Source organism: Prosopis cineraria, unplaced genomic scaffold (genome assembly GCF_029017545.1).
Source record: "Prosopis cineraria cultivar Desert tree isolate PC_DT_omini unplaced genomic scaffold, ASM2901754v1 PC8, whole genome shotgun sequence".
NCBI classification, from domain to species: domain Eukaryota; kingdom Viridiplantae; phylum Streptophyta; class Magnoliopsida; order Fabales; family Fabaceae; genus Prosopis; species Prosopis cineraria.
Genome location: NW_026555339.1, coordinates 1464219 through 1486680, shown reverse-complemented (window position 1 = coordinate 1486680; position 22462 = coordinate 1464219). Strand labels below are relative to the sequence as shown.

General features: G+C 34.8%; 4 protein-coding genes across 7 annotated transcripts; 1 reads left to right on the top strand and 3 right to left on the bottom strand.

The window, feature by feature from the left end:
* On the bottom strand, nucleotides 1-609 carry LOC129318302 (secreted RxLR effector protein 161-like). Its single transcript, XM_054963029.1, has one exon. It carries the CDS (start codon nucleotides 607-609, stop codon nucleotides 1-3), a length of 609 nt encoding a protein of 202 aa, XP_054819004.1.
* Nucleotides 610-6384: 5775 nt separating this feature from the next.
* Nucleotides 6385-7215, bottom strand: LOC129317655 (MFP1 attachment factor 1-like). Its single transcript, XM_054961999.1, has one exon. It carries the CDS (start codon nucleotides 7096-7098, stop codon nucleotides 6628-6630), a length of 471 nt encoding a protein of 156 aa, XP_054817974.1. The 5' UTR covers nucleotides 7099-7215; the 3' UTR covers nucleotides 6385-6627.
* A 1561-nt stretch (nucleotides 7216-8776) lies between these two features.
* Nucleotides 8777-13747, top strand: LOC129318882 (WD40 repeat-containing protein HOS15-like). 3 transcript variants are annotated; one of them, XM_054963869.1, is made up of 14 exons: nucleotides 8777-8916; nucleotides 9417-9562; nucleotides 9652-10012; nucleotides 10116-10210; nucleotides 10288-10334; nucleotides 11047-11197; nucleotides 11378-11441; nucleotides 11552-11710; nucleotides 11799-11920; nucleotides 12095-12169; nucleotides 12533-12586; nucleotides 12673-12746; nucleotides 12842-12916; nucleotides 13482-13747. In XM_054963869.1, exons 1-14 carry the CDS (start codon nucleotides 8856-8858, stop codon nucleotides 13699-13701), a joined length of 1704 nt encoding a protein of 567 aa, XP_054819844.1. In that variant the 5' UTR covers nucleotides 8777-8855; the 3' UTR covers nucleotides 13702-13747. The 3 variants fall into 3 exon arrangements, with proteins under 3 accessions (XP_054819844.1, XP_054819845.1, XP_054819846.1); XM_054963870.1 differs by lacking the exon at nucleotides 8777-8916 and adding an exon at nucleotides 8997-9160; XM_054963871.1 differs by lacking the exon at nucleotides 8777-8916 and adding an exon at nucleotides 9002-9160 and having other exon boundaries at nucleotides 9642-10012.
* A 1156-nt stretch (nucleotides 13748-14903) lies between these two features.
* Nucleotides 14904-17710, bottom strand: LOC129318577 (putative cyclin-A3-1). Of its 2 annotated transcripts, none has more exons than XM_054963422.1 (8): nucleotides 17133-17710; nucleotides 16403-16635; nucleotides 16221-16296; nucleotides 16060-16136; nucleotides 15921-15954; nucleotides 15663-15812; nucleotides 15564-15589; nucleotides 14904-15291 (listed from the first exon to the last, which is right to left on the bottom strand). In XM_054963422.1, exons 1-8 carry the CDS (start codon nucleotides 17448-17450, stop codon nucleotides 15198-15200), a joined length of 1008 nt encoding a protein of 335 aa, XP_054819397.1. In that variant the 5' UTR covers nucleotides 17451-17710; the 3' UTR covers nucleotides 14904-15197. The 2 variants fall into 2 exon arrangements, with proteins under 2 accessions (XP_054819397.1, XP_054819396.1); XM_054963421.1 differs by having other exon boundaries at nucleotides 15455-15589; nucleotides 17133-17698.
* Nucleotides 17711-22462: the final 4752 nt, after the last annotated feature.

Sequence of the window (22462 nt, the reverse complement as noted above, 5' to 3'; positions counted from 1 at the left end):
CTAAATAGAATAAGGCTGTGAAAACTGAATCCTAAGTTTAGACATCAACGAGCGAAGCCAAACTAACTCAGTAGAAACGTGAGCTAAAGCACGGTATTCAGACTCAGCACTTGATCTGGCAACAACAGTTTGTTTCTTTGATGACCAAGAAATAAGAGCATCACCAAAGAAGACAAAATATCCACTAATTGAACATCTATCATTAGGACAGGTTGCCCAGTCTGCATCTGAGTATCCCACAAATTCCAAAGAATCAGACTTTTTAAGTTGAAGACTCAACGACATCATGCCTTGAAGATAACGAAGTAAACACTTCACAGCTTGCCAGTACAGTAAAGTTAGGTCAGAGAGAAATTGACTTAATTTGCTAACCACAAAGGCAATGTCTAGCCTTGTGTTAGCTAAATATTGAAGAGAACCAACTAGTTTGCGATATGAAATACTATCAGCAAGGGTCAACTTATTACTATCATATTTTGACAGTGTTTGAGCAGAAGCAATGGGAGTTTTACATATTGAAGCTTTATCTATACCCCAGCGACAATGTAAATCATTAATGCACTTGCACTGATTCAGGTAAAAACCATTCATATCTTGTGTAATCTCCATGCCCAAGAAGTAATGAATAGGTCTAAGATCCTTAGGTGAGAAAAGCTTATTAGTTTACCCCCACCTATTTAAATAATTGGTCTCAATTCAGGAGGAAGAACTCAATCAGCATATAAATTTGTGCATACTTCTAGAGTTACTTCCTATGACCAAGATATCATCCATATAAATCAAGATTAAAGTACCTGATCATTGTTCTAAAAGTAAAATAAGGAAGTATCACTTTTACTGTTCTAAAAATTCCAAGATAACAAAGTAGTGCGAAGTCTATCAAACCATGCTCAGGGAGCTTGTGTCAAGCCATAGAGGGCCTTCTATAAATGACAGACATGATATGGTCGAGAAGGATCAGCAAAACCATCTGGTTAGGCCATATATACTGTCTCAGAAAGAATTCCATTTAAGAAAGCATTATTAATATCAAGCTGTCTCAATTCCCAGTCTTTAACAGCTGCTAATGTTAATACAACTTGAATAGTTGAAGGTTTAATAATTGGGCTAAAAGTTTCACCATAGTCAACTCCCAAAGCTTGAAGATAACCTTTTGCAACTAACTGTGCTTTGTAGCGATCTATGGAATTATCAGGCTTAAGTTTTGTCTTGAAAATCCATCAACAACCAACTAGATTCTGAGAGGAAAGTGAAGGCACAAGAACCCAAGTATTGTTCTTAACAAGTGCATTGTATTCAGCCTGTATAGTAACTTTCCAATGTGGAAGTGATAAAGCTTCTGTCACTGTCTGTGGTTCTATACATAAACACTGTGGATCTTGTTGAGTGAAGCTAATAAAAGGGTGCTTTGGTTTAAAAATCCCACGCTTAGATCTAGTCAACATTGAATGAACATTAGTAGGTTCAATGACATTTGGCTCAGATATGTGCAGTGGTTCAATGACTAGTGGGTTTTCGCTTGGTCTTGTGTTCCTTGGTTCTGCACTGACTGGGCTGATGATAATTATCTTTAATAGTTATTAATTTTTTCATTGCAAAATTTATCTTTAAGCTTTAGATTGTAATTTCAACATTTTACTATATTTGTTTGTGATTGAGTATATATTTATTTTGGATTGTATTGATGTAGTTTAAATTTGTATTGTGCTTTTCAATGATTTAGAAGGACTTTTATTGTTATTTAGATTATTATTTTTTAGCAAAAAATATGATTTTTTTATACAAAAAATATAAAAAGAGGTGAATTTATAATTTTTAAAACTAAACAAAATTATAAAAAAATATTTTACAGATGATTTGGCCCACTAACTCACTGCGAGTTGTACAAGTTGACAAAAACATAACTTGCCAGGATGTAAGTTATGCTAGCCTGTCTTGTCAGGCCTGCAACCTGTATATTAGCTCATATTATTTGCTCTAGTGATAAGTCATCAAAATTGTTGTTATTGCAACTTTTGTCTTATTTTTTAGGTGACGCAGCCTATGCAACAACTGCTGATTTTCATTGGTAGACAAAATATTTGTAATACTTGAAAGATGTCTCTTTGAAAATCAAAGATGCCAAAAAAAACTAGAAATCAAGGTGCATTAATGAACAGCATATTTAATTACTTCCTATAAACCTATTTATTATTTATAGGAAATATGAGTGAAAATAAATTAAACTTCTATCAGGGACTAACAGGCTGACCTATTTCATGCCAGGCCAGGCCTATCTGCTAAATCGGTTAGGTTAGGTTTATACTTTTGATTAGACCTATTCAAATAAATAAGCCATACTTATTTTTATAAAGCCTAGCCTACTAAACTTATAGGCCAACCTATTTACATGTATATTATTATATAGTATATTATCCATTTATGATATGTAATATATAATATTTTATTTAAAAATTTAGATATAATCAACTCCATCCTTTTTTTTTTTCAATCCCTTCTCGATCTTCTTCTGGATCAAACTAAAAAGCACTAGACCTTCTTCCTTATCTATGTTCTTTTTTATTATCTTTTGTATGATGAATATTTATAATATACTAGTTTCATCATTTAATTTTTAATCAATATGTTCTTTTTATATCTAATTTCTTCGTTAAGTTTGCAATTATATTTGACTTATGCATATATTGATTGCAATATTATTACTATATTTTTATATTATATTATAGTTGATAAGTCCTCTGACTTATTATATATTTTAGTTGGTAGATTAAATTGTGCACATGTAGGCTTTAACAGTCTTAAAACTTGCGAGACTTTTAAAGCTTCTCATGTAAGTCTATTTAAAAAGTTTACTTTTAAATAACTCTTTAAATAGGTTTTCATACTAAGCTAGGTTTAGATCTCTAACCTATCATACAGGTTCAAACCTATCTGCCCAAAGCCTAACTCAACCCAACTTATTTTCACATCTAATAAAAAACAAGTTATAGTTAAAATTTAACTATAACATGTTTGTTTTACACAAATCATCAAAAGAGACATGGAAGCACAAAATATGCAATTAGTAAAATGTAATGGAATCAAGTAAAGGCAGTGATAGTTTGAAAAAACCTTAAAATGTTGGAATAGCGTGGAGAGGAGTATCGAGTCTCAACATCCTAGTTGACGCTGACAGAATCAACAAAGGATTGGCAAGTCAATTCTTGCGTCTCTTATCTGCGTTATACATGGAGAGTAATCAACGTATCCTCTCACTCTGAATTAGTGACCATTTTTAAATAGCCAGCCACTGCTTTTAAACTGCACACATAACTACTTGATCATTAAGTCAACTCAAGTACACTCAGTCTCCAATGCGACTAGTGAACTTCAGAATGCCGCACGAATTGGATTTAGTTCACTGTCACCACTTTAAACCACATGGCTTGCGGCAGCTTATGTCCATTGTTATCTCAATCAAATTAAAACGTTACGCTCACCCCCGACAAACTTATAATGCTTCCCACTTAAAAAATCCATCAAGGTTACATACCTGTTCAAAGGTTTAAACCTGTAGAGCAGAGGCCAATTCAATGAAAACATTAACTCATGGCCAAGCCTTCTCTTGCCTGTTACATTCAATATACTAAAGCTCAGTTGCACTAATCCAATCAAGTTTTACCGCACATCAGATAGGGTTGTGTGTGTTATAAAAGCCAGACATTAGACTAACAAAGCAAGGCACACAAGTTAACACCTTGCTCAACTTGCAATGCTGCTCTGACTAAAGTCCAAAAGAGTAGCAAACTATTTTTGCCAAAAAAAAAACTAGTGTTATTAAAACCAAACCGAAACCGCCAATTCAACTGGTTGAACTAAGAATAGTCTCAAGTCTAGTCCGATCATCACAAAAAACTGAAAAAATGATTGTTTGAACAAGCCAAAATCAGTAAAAAAAAAAAAATTAAGAAACTGGTTGAACCAAACATGTTTCTTTTTTACTTTTTATTTTTTAATTCATATTTTTAATTTTTAATTTATACATATTTATACCTAATAAATATTATGAAATGAAAAAAATGCAAAAAATATGTTTGAATTATGTATATATGTATATATTTTAAAGTTATAAATTATAACTTGTGAAATAATTATATATGTTTTGGATAAAAATGTTGTAATATTGATAGATATTATTTTTTTATTGTATATTATTTTGTTTGAAATTTAAATATTCATTTTGTTACTATATTTTTTTTCCTACTCTAAACATATAATATTTAAAATATATTAATTTATTATGATTGGCTGGACCACTAATAATTGAACCATGAACTAATAACTCAATCGATTCAATTCAATGACAGGTTCAATTTTAATAACATTGCTACCAAGTGCGCCCCACTGTCAATTAGGTTCTCCTAAGGAAAAAAATATTTTAAATATATAATGCACGCTAAATATTGTCACTGACTCTATTCCTATTGATGCCGCCCCGCACCAAAAACCATGATTTTTATTTATTTAGACCATCATCCGTCCCATTTTCAGCGAGTTGTCCCTCTTTTACCCATTTTCTGGTGTTATCCGGTTCATTCATAGTATGGTTTTCGGGTTGTTCAATCAAACTAGGTGTCAGTTTTTCAGTTTTCCTGCGGGAACGATGAATCCATTTCTGATGTGTCAATCCACGTGTGAGCAACAATTAAAAACTCAGGCATTCGGTGTCAGTTGTGAGATGGAAATGTTAAGGTGTTCATAGTCACAGACGCAATTGTTCTATTCAGAGTCCGAGTGAAAACTCGGCTCTCGCATCAAATAAAAATACGAGGCCTGAAAATTAGATGGTAGGTTAAATTATGTTCAACTGGTAGGTTAAATTATGTTCAACTAGATCGGGTCAGTCTCAAAGCACCTATACCAGGCCCAACATCGAATTAATATAAGGATCCTTACCCATAAACTTCGATTTATGTCTCATAAAAATACCAAAAAGGAATATACCCCTCCCTTCCAAAAATAAAATAGATCTATGTCCATAAAAATATTAGTACTATATTATAAGCAACATGTGTTGTTCGCGGTGAAAAATACCAAAACCACTTCAACAAAGGTACTAGTTCTAGATTGCCACTTTGTGGTGAGGAAGCAAATGCACCCTTCACTTACCCAAAAAATAAATCTGGTACATGAATTTTAGTATTTTGCATCCATAACTTTCAAGATCGAAACGGTTTGCAGGGATACTCAGAGTTGTTCCATCTTCAAGAAACAACTAGAATTCGCGAACTTGTTAAATCATAAGCTTAGCTAGCATTCAGAGACCAGCCTTAGGTTGCAGCTGACAGGGAAAAATTGAAGTAGCAGATCCGTCCCAAAGGAACAGAGGCCTTTTTCCAATACGAGTCCTCAACCTTCCCAAGAAAAGATCCAAGGAAGAATATATGTGCCACATAGCCAATGAAAAAAAACAGAAATTTACGAAGACGCGTTGCTGTAGAACGACCCAAGATTAGAAAGGATTTGCCTCAGCCTAGTTAAAACAGTCGTCATTACATAATATACACTTTGAGACGATCAATTCCGACGAGCTTGCAGACCAGAAGAATTACCATCATAGAACAATGATCCTTTACATGGAACTTTCATAAATTGCAATGCATAAAATACATCTCAGAGCATGCCCCATCCTATGACAATTGCTGGCAAGCCCAAATAATTGAAATTGGCAACGGTTTGATCACATTGCTGATAACTCCATGCTTCCACACAAATGGTTTGACGCTATCAGCTACAAGCATGTATCATTTCAAATTACTGATAACTCAGCTTTCACACTAATGATTTACGTGAAAAACACACCAACCGTTTCTTTCAAAATATTACAATGACCGAGAACTCGACCTACTCAGGAAATGTAAGAAACAGGATCACTCAAGCAACTAACCATTTTTCTAGTAATCACAATTCATAAATCACACTTAAAAAGCTTTTTGAGGTTTCAACTGCCCCTAGGCGTACGAAAGCAGGCAAGATACGTTTATAGAATTCAGCAAGCGCAACATCAGAAGTGAATGTATCTAACACTCATGTGATTGGATGTAACAAGATTTTGAACCGCTGAAAACTAAATTACAGACACATGCTTTGAGTTTTTATTAGATAGGTTATATATGACACGGTGCCCCAAGAGTACCAAATAACTTCTCCAAGGAAAAGGGGCTGGGGATTCCTTAAGAGTAGCCAGAATGAAATTCGAATGTTAGAAACAATTTTCACAGATCGACAACCCCTAGTAACGCCATGACCATCCCCAATATCTCAAATTCCACGCTTTTCAAATGAACGGATGGGGAAAAATCAACTGTAAAAATAAGCAACCTTAAGAAAATGAATGCCCCGGGAAACGGAGAAAAGAAAACTGGATCGGCAAACCGTGATGCGAGGTGGAGAGCATATATAAAAGTTACTTGGTACATAATGGAAGCAAATCCCAGAAAAAACACAGGATGTTCAAGGGATAATATCTAATCGCGACCGGCATATTTTAAAACATCTACTGGTAGATCTAGGTATGAGATATAACCCCACGTTGAGGGTACCCCAATATACCATTACCAGACACACTGATATACTATCAGAGGACATTCAAGAATCGGACTCAGCCACGGAGGTCGCTTCGGCTGCTGGCGAAGCAGGAACTTCAGAGGTGGCGGTCTGAGCGGCAGAATTGTCGACAGGAGAGGAAGAAACGGATCTAGCCTTGACAACCTCGAGCATCCGCTTGCTGATTTCCTTGGAATAGACCTGGAGGATATCGATGCCGTCATCCTCGGCGGAGGCAGAACCACCAGCAGCAGTGAAAGCCTCTTCCTCGATCTGACCGGCGACGGTAGAAGCCTCGTCAGGAAGCATAATGCCGTAGCGCTTGGAGAGGACGGAGGGCGTAGAGAGGGTTTCGATTAAGCGTTTGACGACGGCGTCGCGGGTTCGCTGGGTGGGAGGCCATATGCTGAATGAGATTCCGGCCTTGGAGGCAGTTTGGTCTTGATTGCCCTGCGGCGCAGCGGAGTCTTGCTCCGGCGTGTGAGCTGGGGTCGTGATTTCCGGTTCGCTCATTTGAGAATCACCGATTCAAGGAAGTGAATAAGGTTGTGATATGGCTGTCGATTATTATAGGAAAAGAAAGGGATGCTTAACCCTAACAAAAAGGTATGCTTAATAGAGGGGAAGACGGAAGAGGAGTGCGAGGGAGAAATGATAGGGTGTGGCCTGTTTCAATAGTTACAGGTGGGGTGATCCAAGCGATTGGTTACCTTGAAAGCAAGATCAACGGTGAGACCTGGCAGCGACTGACAACCTATACCTTTCCCCTCCTGTTCTACTTTCCCCCTTGGATCATCTACCAGAAGCTCCTGGAATCCTAATTATTTATCCCCTAAGCAACAATTATTATAGTTTTATTTTATTTTCGTTCCATTTTGTAAAATATTTTTTTGATGATATTTGATATTTTAAACTATAAAACACTTAAAAAATAAAATTTTATTAATTATATTTTTTAATACTATCCTTCACATTATGTTCTCTTTCTTTAATATTTATTTATAAATAAGTATCAAACGAAAGATATTTTTAAAATTTTATATTTTATCTTAAAAATAAAATTATAGTGTATTTAATTAATTTTATTAATGTTTGTAATTTTTTTTAAAGTATGTTATGAATTACGACAGAAGAAATGTTTTACTTCATTGTTTAACAAGGTCAAAATTTTGAGGTATTGTTTTTAATAGGGTTGAAGAGTAAAAATATTTCAAAAGTTTTCTCAAAAAATCATTAGGTATACTTATTTTTTAATTGGAGCAATGTCATTCCAAAAATTTAAAAAGAGAATAATTTTATCTTATCATTAATAAGATTATTTTTGACAGTTACTTTAAACCTTTCTTTATCAAATAGCAGCCACCTAGTATTTTTTAAAAAAAAATTAAAGAATTTATTGCACAGGGCGAGTGCAATCCTTCCTCCCATGACTCTTATTCTCTCCAATCCAATACTCCGTATTATTACTCAATTACCTCCGACAGTAAGGTCAAGACTCTTCCCTTCCATTGGCTTAGCCATTTCCCATTCCTCCATGAATCTTATTGTTGCAGGTGATGAAGGGAGTATAATTTAACAAAACAAAGACTATATAATTCGAAAACAAAAGATAGTTGGGGGAAAAAAGGCGACAACACGAGCAACGAATTGAAGTTAAATAGAATCTTAACACCTTCAGTATGTTGAATTTGACATTGCATTTATAGATAATTAAGCATTTTAAAACCGAAAGGAAGGGAGATGGACAAACGAAGTTTTGAATCCGATTTTGAGGTCCAATATGCAGTACCTACAATCCTCTCTAATTGAAACTCAATAAAAAAAAACATCCAACCGATCAAATTAACGCCATCCTTATAGGCTTTATACCACCCTGTCCCTGAGTCCTGATCTCCCCCCCCCCCCCGCCCTCCCAAAAAAAAAACCTGAGAAAAACCAATCCAATGAATCCACAAAAAATGCGACATAAAAAATTTATGGTTTTTCTGTAGGTGAAATAGAGCCCAATCAAGTGATTGTGCGTAGCATGGACTGTCCAATTGGGGCCTGTAACCTACACTTAACTGTCTTAAACATATAAGGCCCTAATAGGTCTGACCAGTACAGTGAACAGACCTCGATCGGCCCGTGCATGTGAATTTATCCGTTCATGAGCCCAGCCCAATAGCTGTCTCCCCGTCGTTTCCAAGTCCCAAACGGCAAATACTCACGTCTTTCCGGAATCTGTTCCAAGAAACAGAAGGCCTAGCTTATGCCAGTGATCGACTACGATGATCTCAATCACTTCCGCTGAGCTAAACTACCTTGTCTTCCGCTACCTTCACGAATCAGGTCGATGTTCTTTCCATATTTAATTAAATCCGTTTTTAATAATCCAATAATGTGGCAGCTTATAAAGAACACGCTGGGAGTTTCTCCTACTCTTTTTCTCTACCTCATCGTAAAGACATTTCAGGGACAGAAAAATTATAAATAGCTGTGGTTCCAGATAAAGAAACAATCGCCTCTCTGCTAAATACACCTGTTGCTGGACTTTTTGTTTTTTGGGATTCAGTCAATTTAATGAACATGCCTGGTACTTTTGCTCTTGTTTTCTACAGAAACTTCTCTGGTTTGATTTGTTTCTGCATGTAACGACTTAAGCATATTATGGTGAAAGTTAATTCATGTTGGCTCCCTCCTAGATTCTTACATATCATTATATGCAAGTTTAGGCAAATAATATTTGTTCATTCCTTTTGATAGAAAGTGAAGTTCAACATCCTTGCGTTTTTTTTTTTTAATTTAAATTATAGCTTTCTCACATCTGTCTTAATGTTTGACTCGTTCAGGTTTTACGCACTCAGCCTTTGCTTTTGGGCACGAGGCAGGGATTGATAAAAGCAGAATTGATGGTAATTTAGTTCCGCCAGGCGCTCTTGTAACATTTATACAGAAAGGAATTCAATATATTGAGCTGGAGGCAAACTTGAGTGGTGTAAGAATTATATTTTCGGCTGTGTATAACTTATTGATTATGTGCTTGAGGACCTTAAGCTGATTGGCGTCTCTGTTAGGTATATCCAGAGTGATGCGGACACAGATGAGGATTTCTCATTTCTACAACCTCTTGACCTTATTACAAAGGATCCTAATGAACTGCACAATATGGTTAGAGCCAAAAGGGAAAACCTACGTCAACACAAGTTTGAAGCAAATAAAAAGGTGAACGATTTCAGTCAAGACACTGCAAGGGAACAAGCTCGGGAAATGGACAAAGAGAGCAAGGAAAGGGAAAATGAACATGAAATTGATGAAACACGGCTAGATAAAGAAACAGAACAAGAAAAGGGTGAACATAAAGAAATACAGCATTCAGATCAAAATGGTGCAGAGAAGGACGAAGATAAAATTACAGATGAAAATATAGAAAATGGAGCATGTGAAGGTGAAATATATATTATTATCTTTCTCCTTTTTTAATTTGCTATTAATTTTGATGAACAGCTTCCTGCCTTCCTCGAAAGCGAGTAAAATTTTTTATGGCATAGGACCTGAGCCAATGGAGATTTCCCAAAGCCCCACGTTTTTGCCTAGCGAAATTCCAACTTGTGAAATAAAAGTTTTGGAAGGTCATACCTCTGAGGTTTGAACTTGGCGTCTTATGTTCTAGTTGTTTCCCCCTATTCTATGGCATGTTCAAACTCATTCTAGTGCTTACAGGTTTTTGCTTGTGCATGGAATCCATCAGGCTCACTTCTTGCATCTGGGTGAGTGCAAGAAAATTTATAAAGGAGACAGGGCTTTTTCAGAAATGCTTATGGTGTTCATCCATTAAATAAACAATTTATCATGCCTTTTGAATATTCGAGTAGTTTCGTTTCATAATATTCTTTCTGCACATATAACTGTTCGTTTATTATTTTTTGAATCCATCAAATTTAATTCCTGTGTCCTACAGTTGGTACACATTTGAGAATTGTTTTTAGCCACACAGGACCTTAAATTTTTGTTTGTAAATCTGAGATCATGACAATATTAGTTGATGTCGTGAACTGGTTATAACTCACATATTCTGGATTTTCTTCTAGAATTTGTACTTGATATTGATAGAACTCTTCTATTCATCTTGATGTAAAGCAGTTTGTACTTGGTTATAACTCACTTTGGTGTTGAATGCAAAGCAGCTTTCTCTCTTCAATGCGTAAAAGAATTTATGACCATACTCATCTCTGTCTATTTTCATCTGTATCTTTATGAGTGATGCCACAAATTTGGTTTTAGAAATCAGATGATAGTATGATTGCGTAGAGCTGGTATATGAGTAGAGTTATATGTCATAGTGCATAAAAGATGTTCTGAATTAAACAGTTCAAAGAACTGGCTGAGATATTGGTGCCACCTCATTCATAATCACTTAATTTCTTTTCTTGGACATATTGATGTTAAGAAAAATATTACAATGTTTTATTTATCATTTAGATCTGGAGATTCAACAGCTCGGATTTGGAAAATTACAGAAGGACATATTAACACTAGCATACAAACTGAACAGATAAATGTTGTGGTGCTAAGGCACTTTAAAGGAAGAACTAGTGAGAAAAGCAAGGATGTGACAACGCTTGACTGGAATGTGAGCATATTCAGCAATATAGTGGTTTACATACTTACAATTCTCTCCACGTAAAATTTACTTTTACATCTTGCAATGGTAACTCTAGTACTGATTTGTGTTGGAATGCTAATTTCTCTTCTTCTTCTGTCTCTCTTTTCACCCTGGCTGAAGTGTTTCAACTATGCCTTTATTATGCAGGGGGATGGCACATTACTGGCAACTGGTTCATACGATGGTCAAGCAAGAATATGGAGTAGAGACGGTAAGATTTTTCATATGTTTGAACTGCTCATCTTTTAACGATGGACCTTGTGATTCTTGTCCTCTACGTACTACATTATTATCTGATGTCTTGCTTGTGAGATTGTTTAGGAGACTTGAAGAGCACATTAAACAAGCATAAAGGTCCAATCTTCTCTTTGAAATGGAATAAGAAGGGGGATTATCTTCTTAGTGGCAGCGTTGATAAAACTGCTATTGTATGGGATATAAAGACTGGGGAATGGAAACAACAATTTGAATTTCACTCTGGTAAATTGCCTTTTCCATGTTTTTGATGAAAAAACTCTTCTTCTCTATAACTACCCATGTAATAATAAGTATTCTGTAACCTTTTCAGCACCTACTCTTGACGTAGATTGGCGAAACAATGTTTCGTTTGCAACTTGTTCGACAGATAACATGATATATGTATGCAAAATTGGAGAGAATCGGCCAATCAAAACTTTCTCAGGGCATCAAGTATCTCCTTAGTCATTTAGTTTGCTCTGATATTTTTGTAATTTGTGTACCAACTCTTGAATTAAATTGACACCATGACCCTCCATCACGAGAGTTTTATTTATCATTGGTCATATGGAAGGTTCTTTATCAGTATTAATTTTATTAAGAAATTCCAAATCTCTTCTGTTTCAGGGTGAAGTTAATGCTATCAAATGGGATCCAACAGGCTCTTTTCTGGCTTCTTGCTCAGATGATCACACTGCCAAAGTAATCAACATGAAATTATTTAAAGTGGTCTGCTTAGATCTCATATTACAAACATGCCAGGGCGGAGCATACATTTACTTTGTAAAAATTTGAGACCAGTGGAAGTAGCCTGGTGTAGGGGATAATAATTGGATGTCGTCACATGAAACATCAATCAATTATTTTGTTTTTCAATTGCTTAGATATTCTCATAAGTTTAGATTTATAGAGCACATTGTGCACACGTGACTGTGTGTGAGAGTACCTTCTTGTGTTCCGGTCTCCAGGTATTACGAAAATGTCCATGGAGAAGCAAAATCCTGACATTGTGCTTTTAAGGATTTTAATACATTCATTCAATTAACTGGTTAAATTACCATGCAGATTTGGAGTCTGAAGCAGGACAAGCATTTGCATGATTTGAAGGAACATGTTAAGGTAATCAAACTTGTTGGCAGGTATGTATTTTTTTTTCCTTCATATTTTCCCTCAAAACTCTTCTCAACAAAGTTATGGTCCTTTAGGAGATATATACCATTCGGTGGAGTCCTACTGGCCCCTGTACAAGCAACCCCAATCAGCCATCGGTTCTAGCAAGGTAAATATGCTTCTATTCTAACCCCATTTCTTGTGAATATTCTGTTTTTGATAACCAACTGAATCTTATGGCTGATACTATATTCTTTTAAGCAGCGCCTCCTTCGACTCTACAATAAAGTTGTGGGATGTGGATCTAGGAAAAGTACTTTGCAGCTTAAATGGTCATAGGTGCGTAAACTAGATTAAATTGCAGTACGCACCAACTCACCCTTGTGCATATGTAGGAACCGATGCATGCCTACGTTTATGCTGATGCATTCACTAAAATTGAACAAAATTTGTTGTGTTTACCTATTTTTATTTGGAGAATGCAGTATTGTATTTGTCATGCAAGCAACATGCCAAAATTTATATCACTAAGCCCTTCAATTTTGGAGCCCATCTATTTATTCATCCTCCACGTAAGCTGTCAAAAATGGTAATCTTTGAACAGGATAAGAATAACTTATTTACCTTTGGTGGGCATTGAAGTAATCAGGAAAATATTCTTTCATATGAGCCTGATTTTCACAGAGAAGGAAAAAACAATATAGAAGTTTGGCCAGATTCTATTTGATACAAAGCTTACAGTCGTTAACAGAATGAGTTAAATTGGGCACCTTCAAATTAATTGGAAATGGGGCAGTTTAGCAGAACTCGGGATTTGTTTCTTTAAGCTTGAAAATGATCAAGGTGAGCGTGTTATGCTTTTGGCAAATTGTGATACTGATACTTGCTCTATATTGCAACTCAGGGATCCTGTATATTCCATTGCATTCAGCCCAAATGGTGAGTATCTGGCGAGTGGCTCCATGGATAAATGCATGCATATATGGTCTGTGAAGGAGGGGAAAATTGTGAAAACATACACTGGAAATGGTGGGATCTTTGAAGTTAGTTGGGACAGAGATGGTGATAAAGTTGCTGCTTGTTTTTCAAACAATATTGTTTGTGTTATGGATTTCCGAATGTAGTGCCTGGATATTTACCATTTGATTATTATTACTTACTGTTTCTCCATAGCGCCACCGGCTGCCTTATTTTTCTGGGCCTACGCTTTTCTGCTTGTGCTCGCCCGGTTCATTGGTAAGATGAAATGGAAATGGAAGACGATCCCCTCCAGAAAATTGCATAGCCGCATTTTTTCCTCGCATGTGCATGCTGGATACAGCGCTTAGTGTGCTGAAAATGCGTGGAGACGATGCATACTTATTATAAGTTTGAGCTACCTAGTAGAAAATTACCCAACGCCTGAAGTTTCTTGTTATTTGTTTTGTAAAATGTATTCCCTGTCAACATCACTCCAAATATATAAGCAGGTCAGATTTGTAGCAAAAATCATCCTTGTTGATATTGATTTGGCTATATGCATATGCATGATCGTGTCTAATTTAATTCTTTTGTAACTATATTATCTTTAAATCATCTAGGCCTCTCAAGATGATGTTATGAAATTATTGTAATAAAAACCTTATAATAATGAATAGGAGACTCATTTTCTTGTTTAATCCGTTTGCCTTTTCCCAACCACAACTTTCATGGCCAATAGATTGCCTTAATCTTTGAATTTTCATAATAGAGAATAGATCATATTGTAGAATTAGAGTGGTAGAAGTTTACGCTGATAGAAAACAAGACTTGTTTAACTCTTCGGTGTTTTTTTTCTTCCTCCAAGTCATGCCATTTATCGTCCTCTCCTCCCTCTTCTAAGTGGCAAAAGAAAACTAGGGTTACTTGCAATGTATATTTACTAGTTTTCATGAAACAATGCATGGACATAGATTCTACACCAATTCTCCCATGCAACATAACGAGCGCAGTTCACACATTCATATTGGAGTCTGATGCGATCCGCCACGATACCGTCGCCCTTGCCATAAATGCATTCCAAAGATTTCTAATACCGCATTTGTAACAACGTATCTGTTTTGCAAAGATCAAATTTCTCAGTTCTAAGCAACCACAAATTCTGCTGACTAACAATGGGATTACTTCTAGATTGAAGAATTGATGGCCCACAGTGATGAATTTCCAATACGTCTAAAAATTGCAACGCTGCAAATCAACCGCCAATGAAACCACATGAAACTAACAAAAGTGGAAAAAGAAAAACAAAAACAAAAAGCTACCTATCGTTATCTGCATGGGAAGGAAACGAGAGGAGACGAGTGTTACGTACAAGTAAACATCCACCACTGGTTACGTGCTAAATTACAAAACATTTAGTTCATTGTAGAGAGAGCAATAAAGGGAGAGAAATGGTACACAGCTTTCCCCTATACACACAAACAACCTTGATAGAATTCTCCCAAAGAATACTCTAAACCGCTTCACAAACTACAATCTAAGTCAGTTAGCTTAATGGCTTAGCATTACGGCAACCACTCCAATGATCATCATACACAAAAAATCTTGTTTTCAGATATTTAAAACTTGCCTCCTCAGTCTCCGCCAACAGTTGAAACCTAGGTCATGCCCACAATTGCCTAATGATCCATCTCTGTAACCTCAAAATAACAAAGTGGTATCTCTGGAGGAGAAGGCGTTGTTGCAACACATTTGAACTGTTTTCAAAACAACCAATGCAGTTGGAATCAGAATAACTTCCCCAACGTTAAAAAGTGGGAGAAAAACTTCAAAACATCATTAATTTGTTAAAGATACATTAATTTATGGCCATGCAAAAGGGGGTGAGGGGAGCAGGCAGAAATTAATTCAAATTCCTACCTTATGCTGTTTATATTTATCTCTTACAGCTAGCAAAGACCCGCCTCTCCTACTGAGATACAAGTCATGAATGACCAACACACAGTCCTTCAATTCAGATGATTTATACCTGGAGTGTAAACGGAGCGTGGAATTCTGCAAAAATTTCGATCAGTAGTTGACTCTACAGTTGATGTTACAAGACAAGGTTACAAGACTGAGTTATTACCCAAGGATGGGTCTTTGGGCTTAACATAAATCTGGCAAGAAACACAACAGAGGCGGCCACCAAAGAAGGCAAGAACTTCACACAACTATAATCTAACAAACTGAGCTCCGCAAGGTAGCAAGTAAGAAATTCAAACTGGAGTTCAGAAGCCTGTATCATGAAAAACGAAACGTTAGTCTGCTGGACTGCTAGTGAACTTACCGCACATGACACGCCCAACAGGGACAAATGTGCGGCATTGTGTACAGAACATCCTACCTCATAATTCTCCAAAGCAACTCTACAGAATCTTCTGCAGACACAGTAAAAATTTTATGACGAGAAACTATGGTGAGAAATTGTAAACTAAAAACATATTCAAAACAAGAGGAAACAAAATTCAATCAAGCATTCATGCCTTAGAAATGTCTTTACTGTAGGATATCCCAGTTCAAATTTCAATGACTTGAGTATTTCAGCCTCCATGGTCACAACCTTTAGAATCAATAAGGCTGTCAGGAGTTAATAAAGATAAAAAGAAAACAAAATATGAGAAGCAGCATGAAAGACAAAAATCACCTCCTCTTTGGTGTATGTGTTGTCCGTAATGTAACAAAGCTCTTCCACTTCAGGAGGCTTGATCTCTTCATATTTCCTAGTGGCACAATCAAAGAAAATTTTAAGCAGCAAGACGTGGAGACAAGGATAATAAACAAAACTGTATGTCGATTTTGAGGAATATAAAGTATTTAATCACTCACGAGGCAATTAGCATCGAAGAAACACCCAGTAACTGCAGCTTCTGCCTGCTGAGAGCATTTAACGATAGATATTTATCGATATAAGCAGCGGTAAGATAGAGAGTGTCTGAAACAAGCTTGTATTCCTCTGCTACTTCCACCAACCAATCTACCAGAACGCCTCTCATATTAGGATCAACATCCCTCTGAACTTTTTTAATGTAATCAGGTAACGGTCTTCTTCTGGGATCCACCTGACTCCAAAAGCTAAAATTAGTGAAAGTAGTAGAAAAGGTAGTTTTTCACAAGAAATCCCAACAACCGTAACGGGTAAAGAATCGAAGTCCAAGTCATGGGCTAGAATTCGCGTGATTTAACATAGACTGAAACCCTAAGGCTGGCGTCAACAGCCAATTGTATCTAATTCACCATAAAATTATGTTCACCATAAAGCAGGAGATGTTAAACATATATATAAGGAAAAAATCACTAGATTCAACCATTCACATGTTAAACACCAGATAAGGAACTAGGTTAATATATATCCTAATGTTGACTTCTACATTAGACAGCGATCCAATAATTTCTTAAAATCAAAATGAAATTAAAGCCTAGCCTTTTAGTCTTCCCCTTATAAACAAGAATAATGACCCACATGAATAATTGCTAAGATTGTGATAACTCGTAAAACTAAGTCAATAACTTAATATACCAAACAAGGCAAGCGACAAATGAAGCCGCACCCTCTTACCTCCAACGTTCGGAGATACTCGTAAATATCTGAAGCATAAGACCCAACCATTTGAGGATCATCAGCATCATTGGGGTTGGGGGGCGGCGGCGTGGTTGCGGGCAGCACTTTTCTGAGTTTTCTCTTGACACTGCCACTTTTCTCCCCCTGAATCTCTTGCCGAGGGCATGGCTTCACCGGCACGACAACATTGGGCAGGTTGGTGAGCTCTCCCAACACCACGCGCTTCTTGGTGGTAACATGCAGTTCAGCAATGGCGGCGGCGGCCCTCTTCTTGGCTGCTCGAGTGGCCCTCCCGCAATTCTCTTGATCGGACATGGCGGGACGATTGGGTTTCAAGACTAGGCAGAGAGAAAGAAGAGAGAAATGGTGAGAGGACTAGCGAGAGCGTATGGTTTTTGAAAGTTTTGCAGGGATTTTTGTTCCCGCTTCCACGGGCATTTCAGATTTCAGCCAAGGGGGAACCAGAAAGCTTTTAACTTTTAACCAAAAACTTAATTGCAGTCCCGGTAGAGCCAACTTCCTTGGGTTTTGAACAGCGAGAAAAATGAAAGAGAGGCCGAAAAAAAGAGAAAAACCAAAGTCAAAGTAATTGATTACTGAGATTGCGTTCTGATTCCCACCGTTTTCTTGCATATTCCCTTCCGTTCCCTCCTTTTCTTGATTTTAATCTACGGATAATATTTCACTTTTGCTGTTACTTATTTGGTTTTATTTATAAATTATTTTAATATATTTTATTAAAATTAAAAAAATAAAATCTATTAATCTTATTTTAAAATTTAATAAGTTATTGGTTTTGTTGTTATTAAATACATATTTTAATAATATTTTTTTTCTAACATTTTGGAAGGCAAAAAAAATTATATTAAAATTTTAATAAAATAATTTATAAATAAAATTAAAAAATCCTCTCCCTTTATTTTATAAATAAAACAAGAGGGAGTAAACATTTAAAAGGGAGAATTTCAATTAACAACCAGAAAAGAAAGATATTTACTCGTGGGTTTTGAAAAATCTGAAAATTTTTTTACAGAATTTTTAGATTTGACTAAAATAAAATGAGTAGGTGAAAAGATTCAAATGTTTGTTTACAAAATTAACAAGTATTTAATTATTGCCTAACTTTATTTATTAATTATTTACTTGCATTTATTAATTTCTTAACATTGCTTGTTAAATAATTAATTAGTTAATTTCATGACTTTATAACTTTAAAAAAATTACTTAATAATTTCATAAATTTAATTATTAATTTATCAACATGACTTATTAATTATTTAACTTAACTTGTAAATTATTTACAAAACTTATTCATTCAATTTGATTGAAAAGCATTATTATTAATTGTTAATTTTTTTTATTTTTTTTGTTAATTTGTCTATGTCAAGTTTAAATTATTTAACTTCACCTATCAATAATCACACTAATATAAGTTATTAATTATTTAAATTTTACTTATTAATTTATTAATATTAATTATAAATTACATGACTTCTTGATAATTATGTTAGTTCAATTATTTTGTCTTAAATATAAAATTATTAGCTGTTAATTTTATTATTTTTATTTATTAATTTATTAATATTAATTGTCAGTATTTTTTTCTCTTTTGCATGAGGATATTTTGATCTTTTAAGCCATTTATTTTATTTTAATTTAATCCAAAAATTTGTAGATAATTTTTTTAGGACTCACTGATAAATATCGCTCGTCCATGATCCTTAACAAAAATTCTCTCCATTTAGAACGCGGGATTTCCCAAAAGTGACCGTACCAAAATTTCGCATAACACACGTTAATAAGTCGTCTTATTGGTTTTTTTTTTTTTTGGGCATTGCTTTATGAAATAATGAAATTTCCCTCCATGGAATGAAAACGAAGTAACCATAAGACAGTGGAAGTGAGTCCTTATTCCTTAACTGCATCAAACTAATTTAAAAAAACGTAAACATACAATCTGATAAAATTCTTTATATTTTTGAAATTTCATCACAACAGTGTATCTCGTAAGTTGTAACTGAAAACTATTAGAGATAAGATAAAGATTAAAAAATTTAAAAAAATCATGTCTATTACTATTATAAATAGTACAATATAAACAGAGAAAAAATTTAATAATGACTATTTATAAGAATATTATATCAAATAACATCCCTAAAAAATGGTAAATGATATCTCTCAATAATAATATAATAAATAGTAACATATTTTTAAAATATTTTCGATAACAGTAACGAAACAATTTATTTTAAACAAAAGATGCTGCAAAGAATTGAGATCATGATGTAGTAAAATGTAGAGTAGAGCTGTGCAGAAAGAAAACGAAAACTTTAACGAAATTATTTTCATCTTGTCCAAAATTATATGATTGATTAAAAATATTTTCATCTATTCAATGAATGGAGGGAGAATGGACTAAAGATTATTGTACTTTATTGAGAGCTCAAGCATGCAAAATAAAACATTATAATCAATACCCAATTAATCAGGCATATCCCCTTCTTAACATAAAGGGGAAAGCGGTTAAAAAAAAACTCCTTTTAAGTTGTTTGATTAATGCCTTCTATAATTATATAATTGTCTTAGTCTGTCCTTTCTCAATTTAGACAATACTTCCCATGAATTTGAACACAACATTATTGATCCTGAGATCCAAAGCCTTTTGTAAAGCCTCCCTCAGAATCAAAGTTTCAGACATAAATATCAATGAGTTCTACATGATGAACATATAACTATATATCATTGAAATCATCAATATAAAAAACTTTTAGTTTTAAAAAAGAGCTGCATGTATTAAAATTATAATTGATATAATTAATACAAGTATATATTATATTCATATAATTAATATATTTAATGTATATTTAAAAAACAAAAATAATATATATAATATTTGGAATTAGATGGGACGTCCCGAGAATAATCCTGCATCTTGTCCATTCCCGAATGCCTTTCTCATCCTGTCCCAATTGTTTTTAAGCTGAGACGAGACCTATCCAAATATGACTGGGATGAAGTTGGGCCAATTAGGACAGATATAAGTTAAGCACCCTTAACTAAAGGTATCATTGCAAGCTCCAAATTAAAGATTTATGGTAGATCAAATTTAGAGATGATAGATCTCTTAAAAATCAAACTAGCTAAACCCAACAATAAAAAATAGTTCTAATGAGTTTAATCTTACAGATTTTAATAGCTTAACATTAATATCTCAAACAACCAAAAATACTTTAATCTAATATTACATTAAATATGAAATGAAAATGAAGGAAGCACCACCATCAATTTAGAAGGGCTACTACCTTTTGAAAGCAATTCACCACAACCACCATGCATTGTGTCTACATTGAATTTTATCTCACTAAGTGTTTGTTTGTTTTTTTTTTTGGATCATCTCCCCATGTGATTTAAAATTTTAATGAGTGTTATTATTTAAATTTTTCTCTCACATTGCTTAATTTATTAGGACAATGAGGCATTCTGATCTCATATCAATTCCATCCTAATTTCTAACAAAGTTGGATGACTTTTGAGACGAGACAAAACATAAAATCAAATTTTAGTCTTGATCTTTTTGAGACAAGACATAGGATAGAAGTGTCTTGATCTCATCCCATGAACACTACTACCTTTAGCTATAATGGTGGTGACAATACTACTCACTTGGTCTAAATCTAAACTCAAAGAAGCAGCTTTTTTATGTTATAAATATATGTTTTAAGCAAAGCAAAAGATGATGAGATAAATAACTTAGCTTTATCATATTAAAATAATTTCTCTCACAATCAACAATTTAAATTTATCAAAATCAGATGACATTGCTCTCTTTGTAAAAAAAATTGAGGGCAACCATCAAATATGCTACCATAAATATCTATTTTTTGGGTTAAGATGCAAATTTGCTTTCGAAACATTGCTCTAAGGACGTCTAACATCTTTAACTAACGAAAAGGTCAATGTTACTTCCAATCTTTTTAAAATAGAGCAATTTCATCCAATTTTGATAGACTCGAATAGTTAACTATTAGTTGACTTGACTATACTTACATGGCATGCCACATAGGCATCCACCTCTTTCTCTTTCAATGTTTTTTTTTTTTTGCTTTGCTGGCAATGCTTATATGGCATCCAAACTAAGATGCTCCTGCCAAAGCAAAAGCATTCAGTGAAGAACCCAAAAATCGATCTAAGGTTCACAAGCTTCAATCCCTCTCCCTTCAAATGCTTCAAGGTCGTCTCTTCCTCGATCTATCATCTATAAAGCAACCAATGCCTTCGATTCCTCTTCAAATCTGATGCCTTCGAAGATGATTCAAGGTCATTGCTTTAAGGTTTGGATACTTCAATTCCTCTCCAAATCCCGTGACTTCGATAATTTCTCCTCCACACACTTCTCTCTTTATCTACAAAGCAACCCCATCTCCTCTTCCATCGTTGATTAGCAGGTGGAGCTCTAATTATATTGAAAGATATCTCAACTATTGCTTGGCTTTGCTTCATCTTTTTAATGCAATTTCTTCCCCCCCCCCCAAAAACCTTCCTTCTCACATCAATCGATCTTAGCTTTTGTCATCTTTCGGGGTTGATTGAGTTCAAGAAATCAGCTTCTCATGCAAAAAATTACTTGAAAGGAATTGAAATTGGGTCCGGTGAGAATAAAATTAGCCCCAATTTGGCGGGTGGATTTTGTGGTGAAACTAACAAATCAAAAGGCGGCTTCTTTGGCAAAGAGAGGATTCTTGGAGAAGCTATTCAAGAACTAAGAATTGCTGGATGCTGGATGCCCTTAGCATGATACTTCAAAAGCAAATTTACATCTTAACCCTTACCTTTTTTAATAATGAAATTTGGAAGGACCAACATCACACCTCTTTTTCCCACTTTCGGCCGGAGACAATTATCACAACTTACTCTGATAAAATCAACATAATGGTCTATTCAATTCACCCAAGAAAATTCCACGGGCCTTCCAAAAGTAAAACAGACCACCCCAACAATTTTTCCCCGAAGAAAACTGCCTTGAACAGCAGATACGTAGATAACACAACGCCAGCTTATGACCAAATTTTACCAATTAGTCATATAATCATTTTGATGCTCAGTTCATCCAATGTGTTTTCACATGAAGGCTAGAGCCAATAGTGCCTGCAACCATAAATTCTGAAACTTCTCTACTTGAACGTATACTTACTATAGTTAAAATTTCGTTCCTGCTTTTGAGATTACATCTTCCATTATAACCTGATGATATCATTTTGGGAATTTCATAATAAATACTAAAAAAACATTGTAAAAGTTCTTGTCTTACAATTGAAAAAATAGCTGAA

Bases quoted from the DNA above. Each gene is read 5' to 3' on its own strand.
- LOC129318302 (XM_054963029.1), bottom strand. From the start codon at position 609: ATGGAGATTACACAAGATATGAATGGTTTTTACCTGAATCAGTGCAAG.
- LOC129317655 (XM_054961999.1), bottom strand. From the start codon at position 7,098: ATGAGCGAACCGGAAATCACGACCCCAGCTCACACGCCGGAGCAAGAC.
- LOC129318882 (XM_054963869.1), top strand. From the start codon at position 8,856: ATGATCTCAATCACTTCCGCTGAGCTAAACTACCTTGTCTTCCGCTAC. The intron at 11,921-12,094 runs GTATCTCCTTAG...CTTCTGTTTCAG, and splicing joins AAACTTTCTCAGGGCATCAA to GGTGAAGTTAATGCTATCAA. The intron at 12,170-12,532 runs GTAATCAACATG...ATTACCATGCAG, and splicing joins CAGATGATCACACTGCCAAA to ATTTGGAGTCTGAAGCAGGA.
- LOC129318577 (XM_054963421.1), bottom strand. From the start codon at position 17,450: ATGTCCGATCAAGAGAATTGCGGGAGGGCCACTCGAGCAGCCAAGAAG. The intron at 16,636-17,132 runs GTAAGAGGGTGC...TTTTGGAGTCAG, and splicing joins AGTATCTCCGAACGTTGGAG to GTGGATCCCAGAAGAAGACC. The intron at 15,292-15,454 runs GTAGGAATTTGA...TTTTGAAAACAG, and splicing joins ATAAATATAAACAGCATAAG to TTCAAATGTGTTGCAACAAC.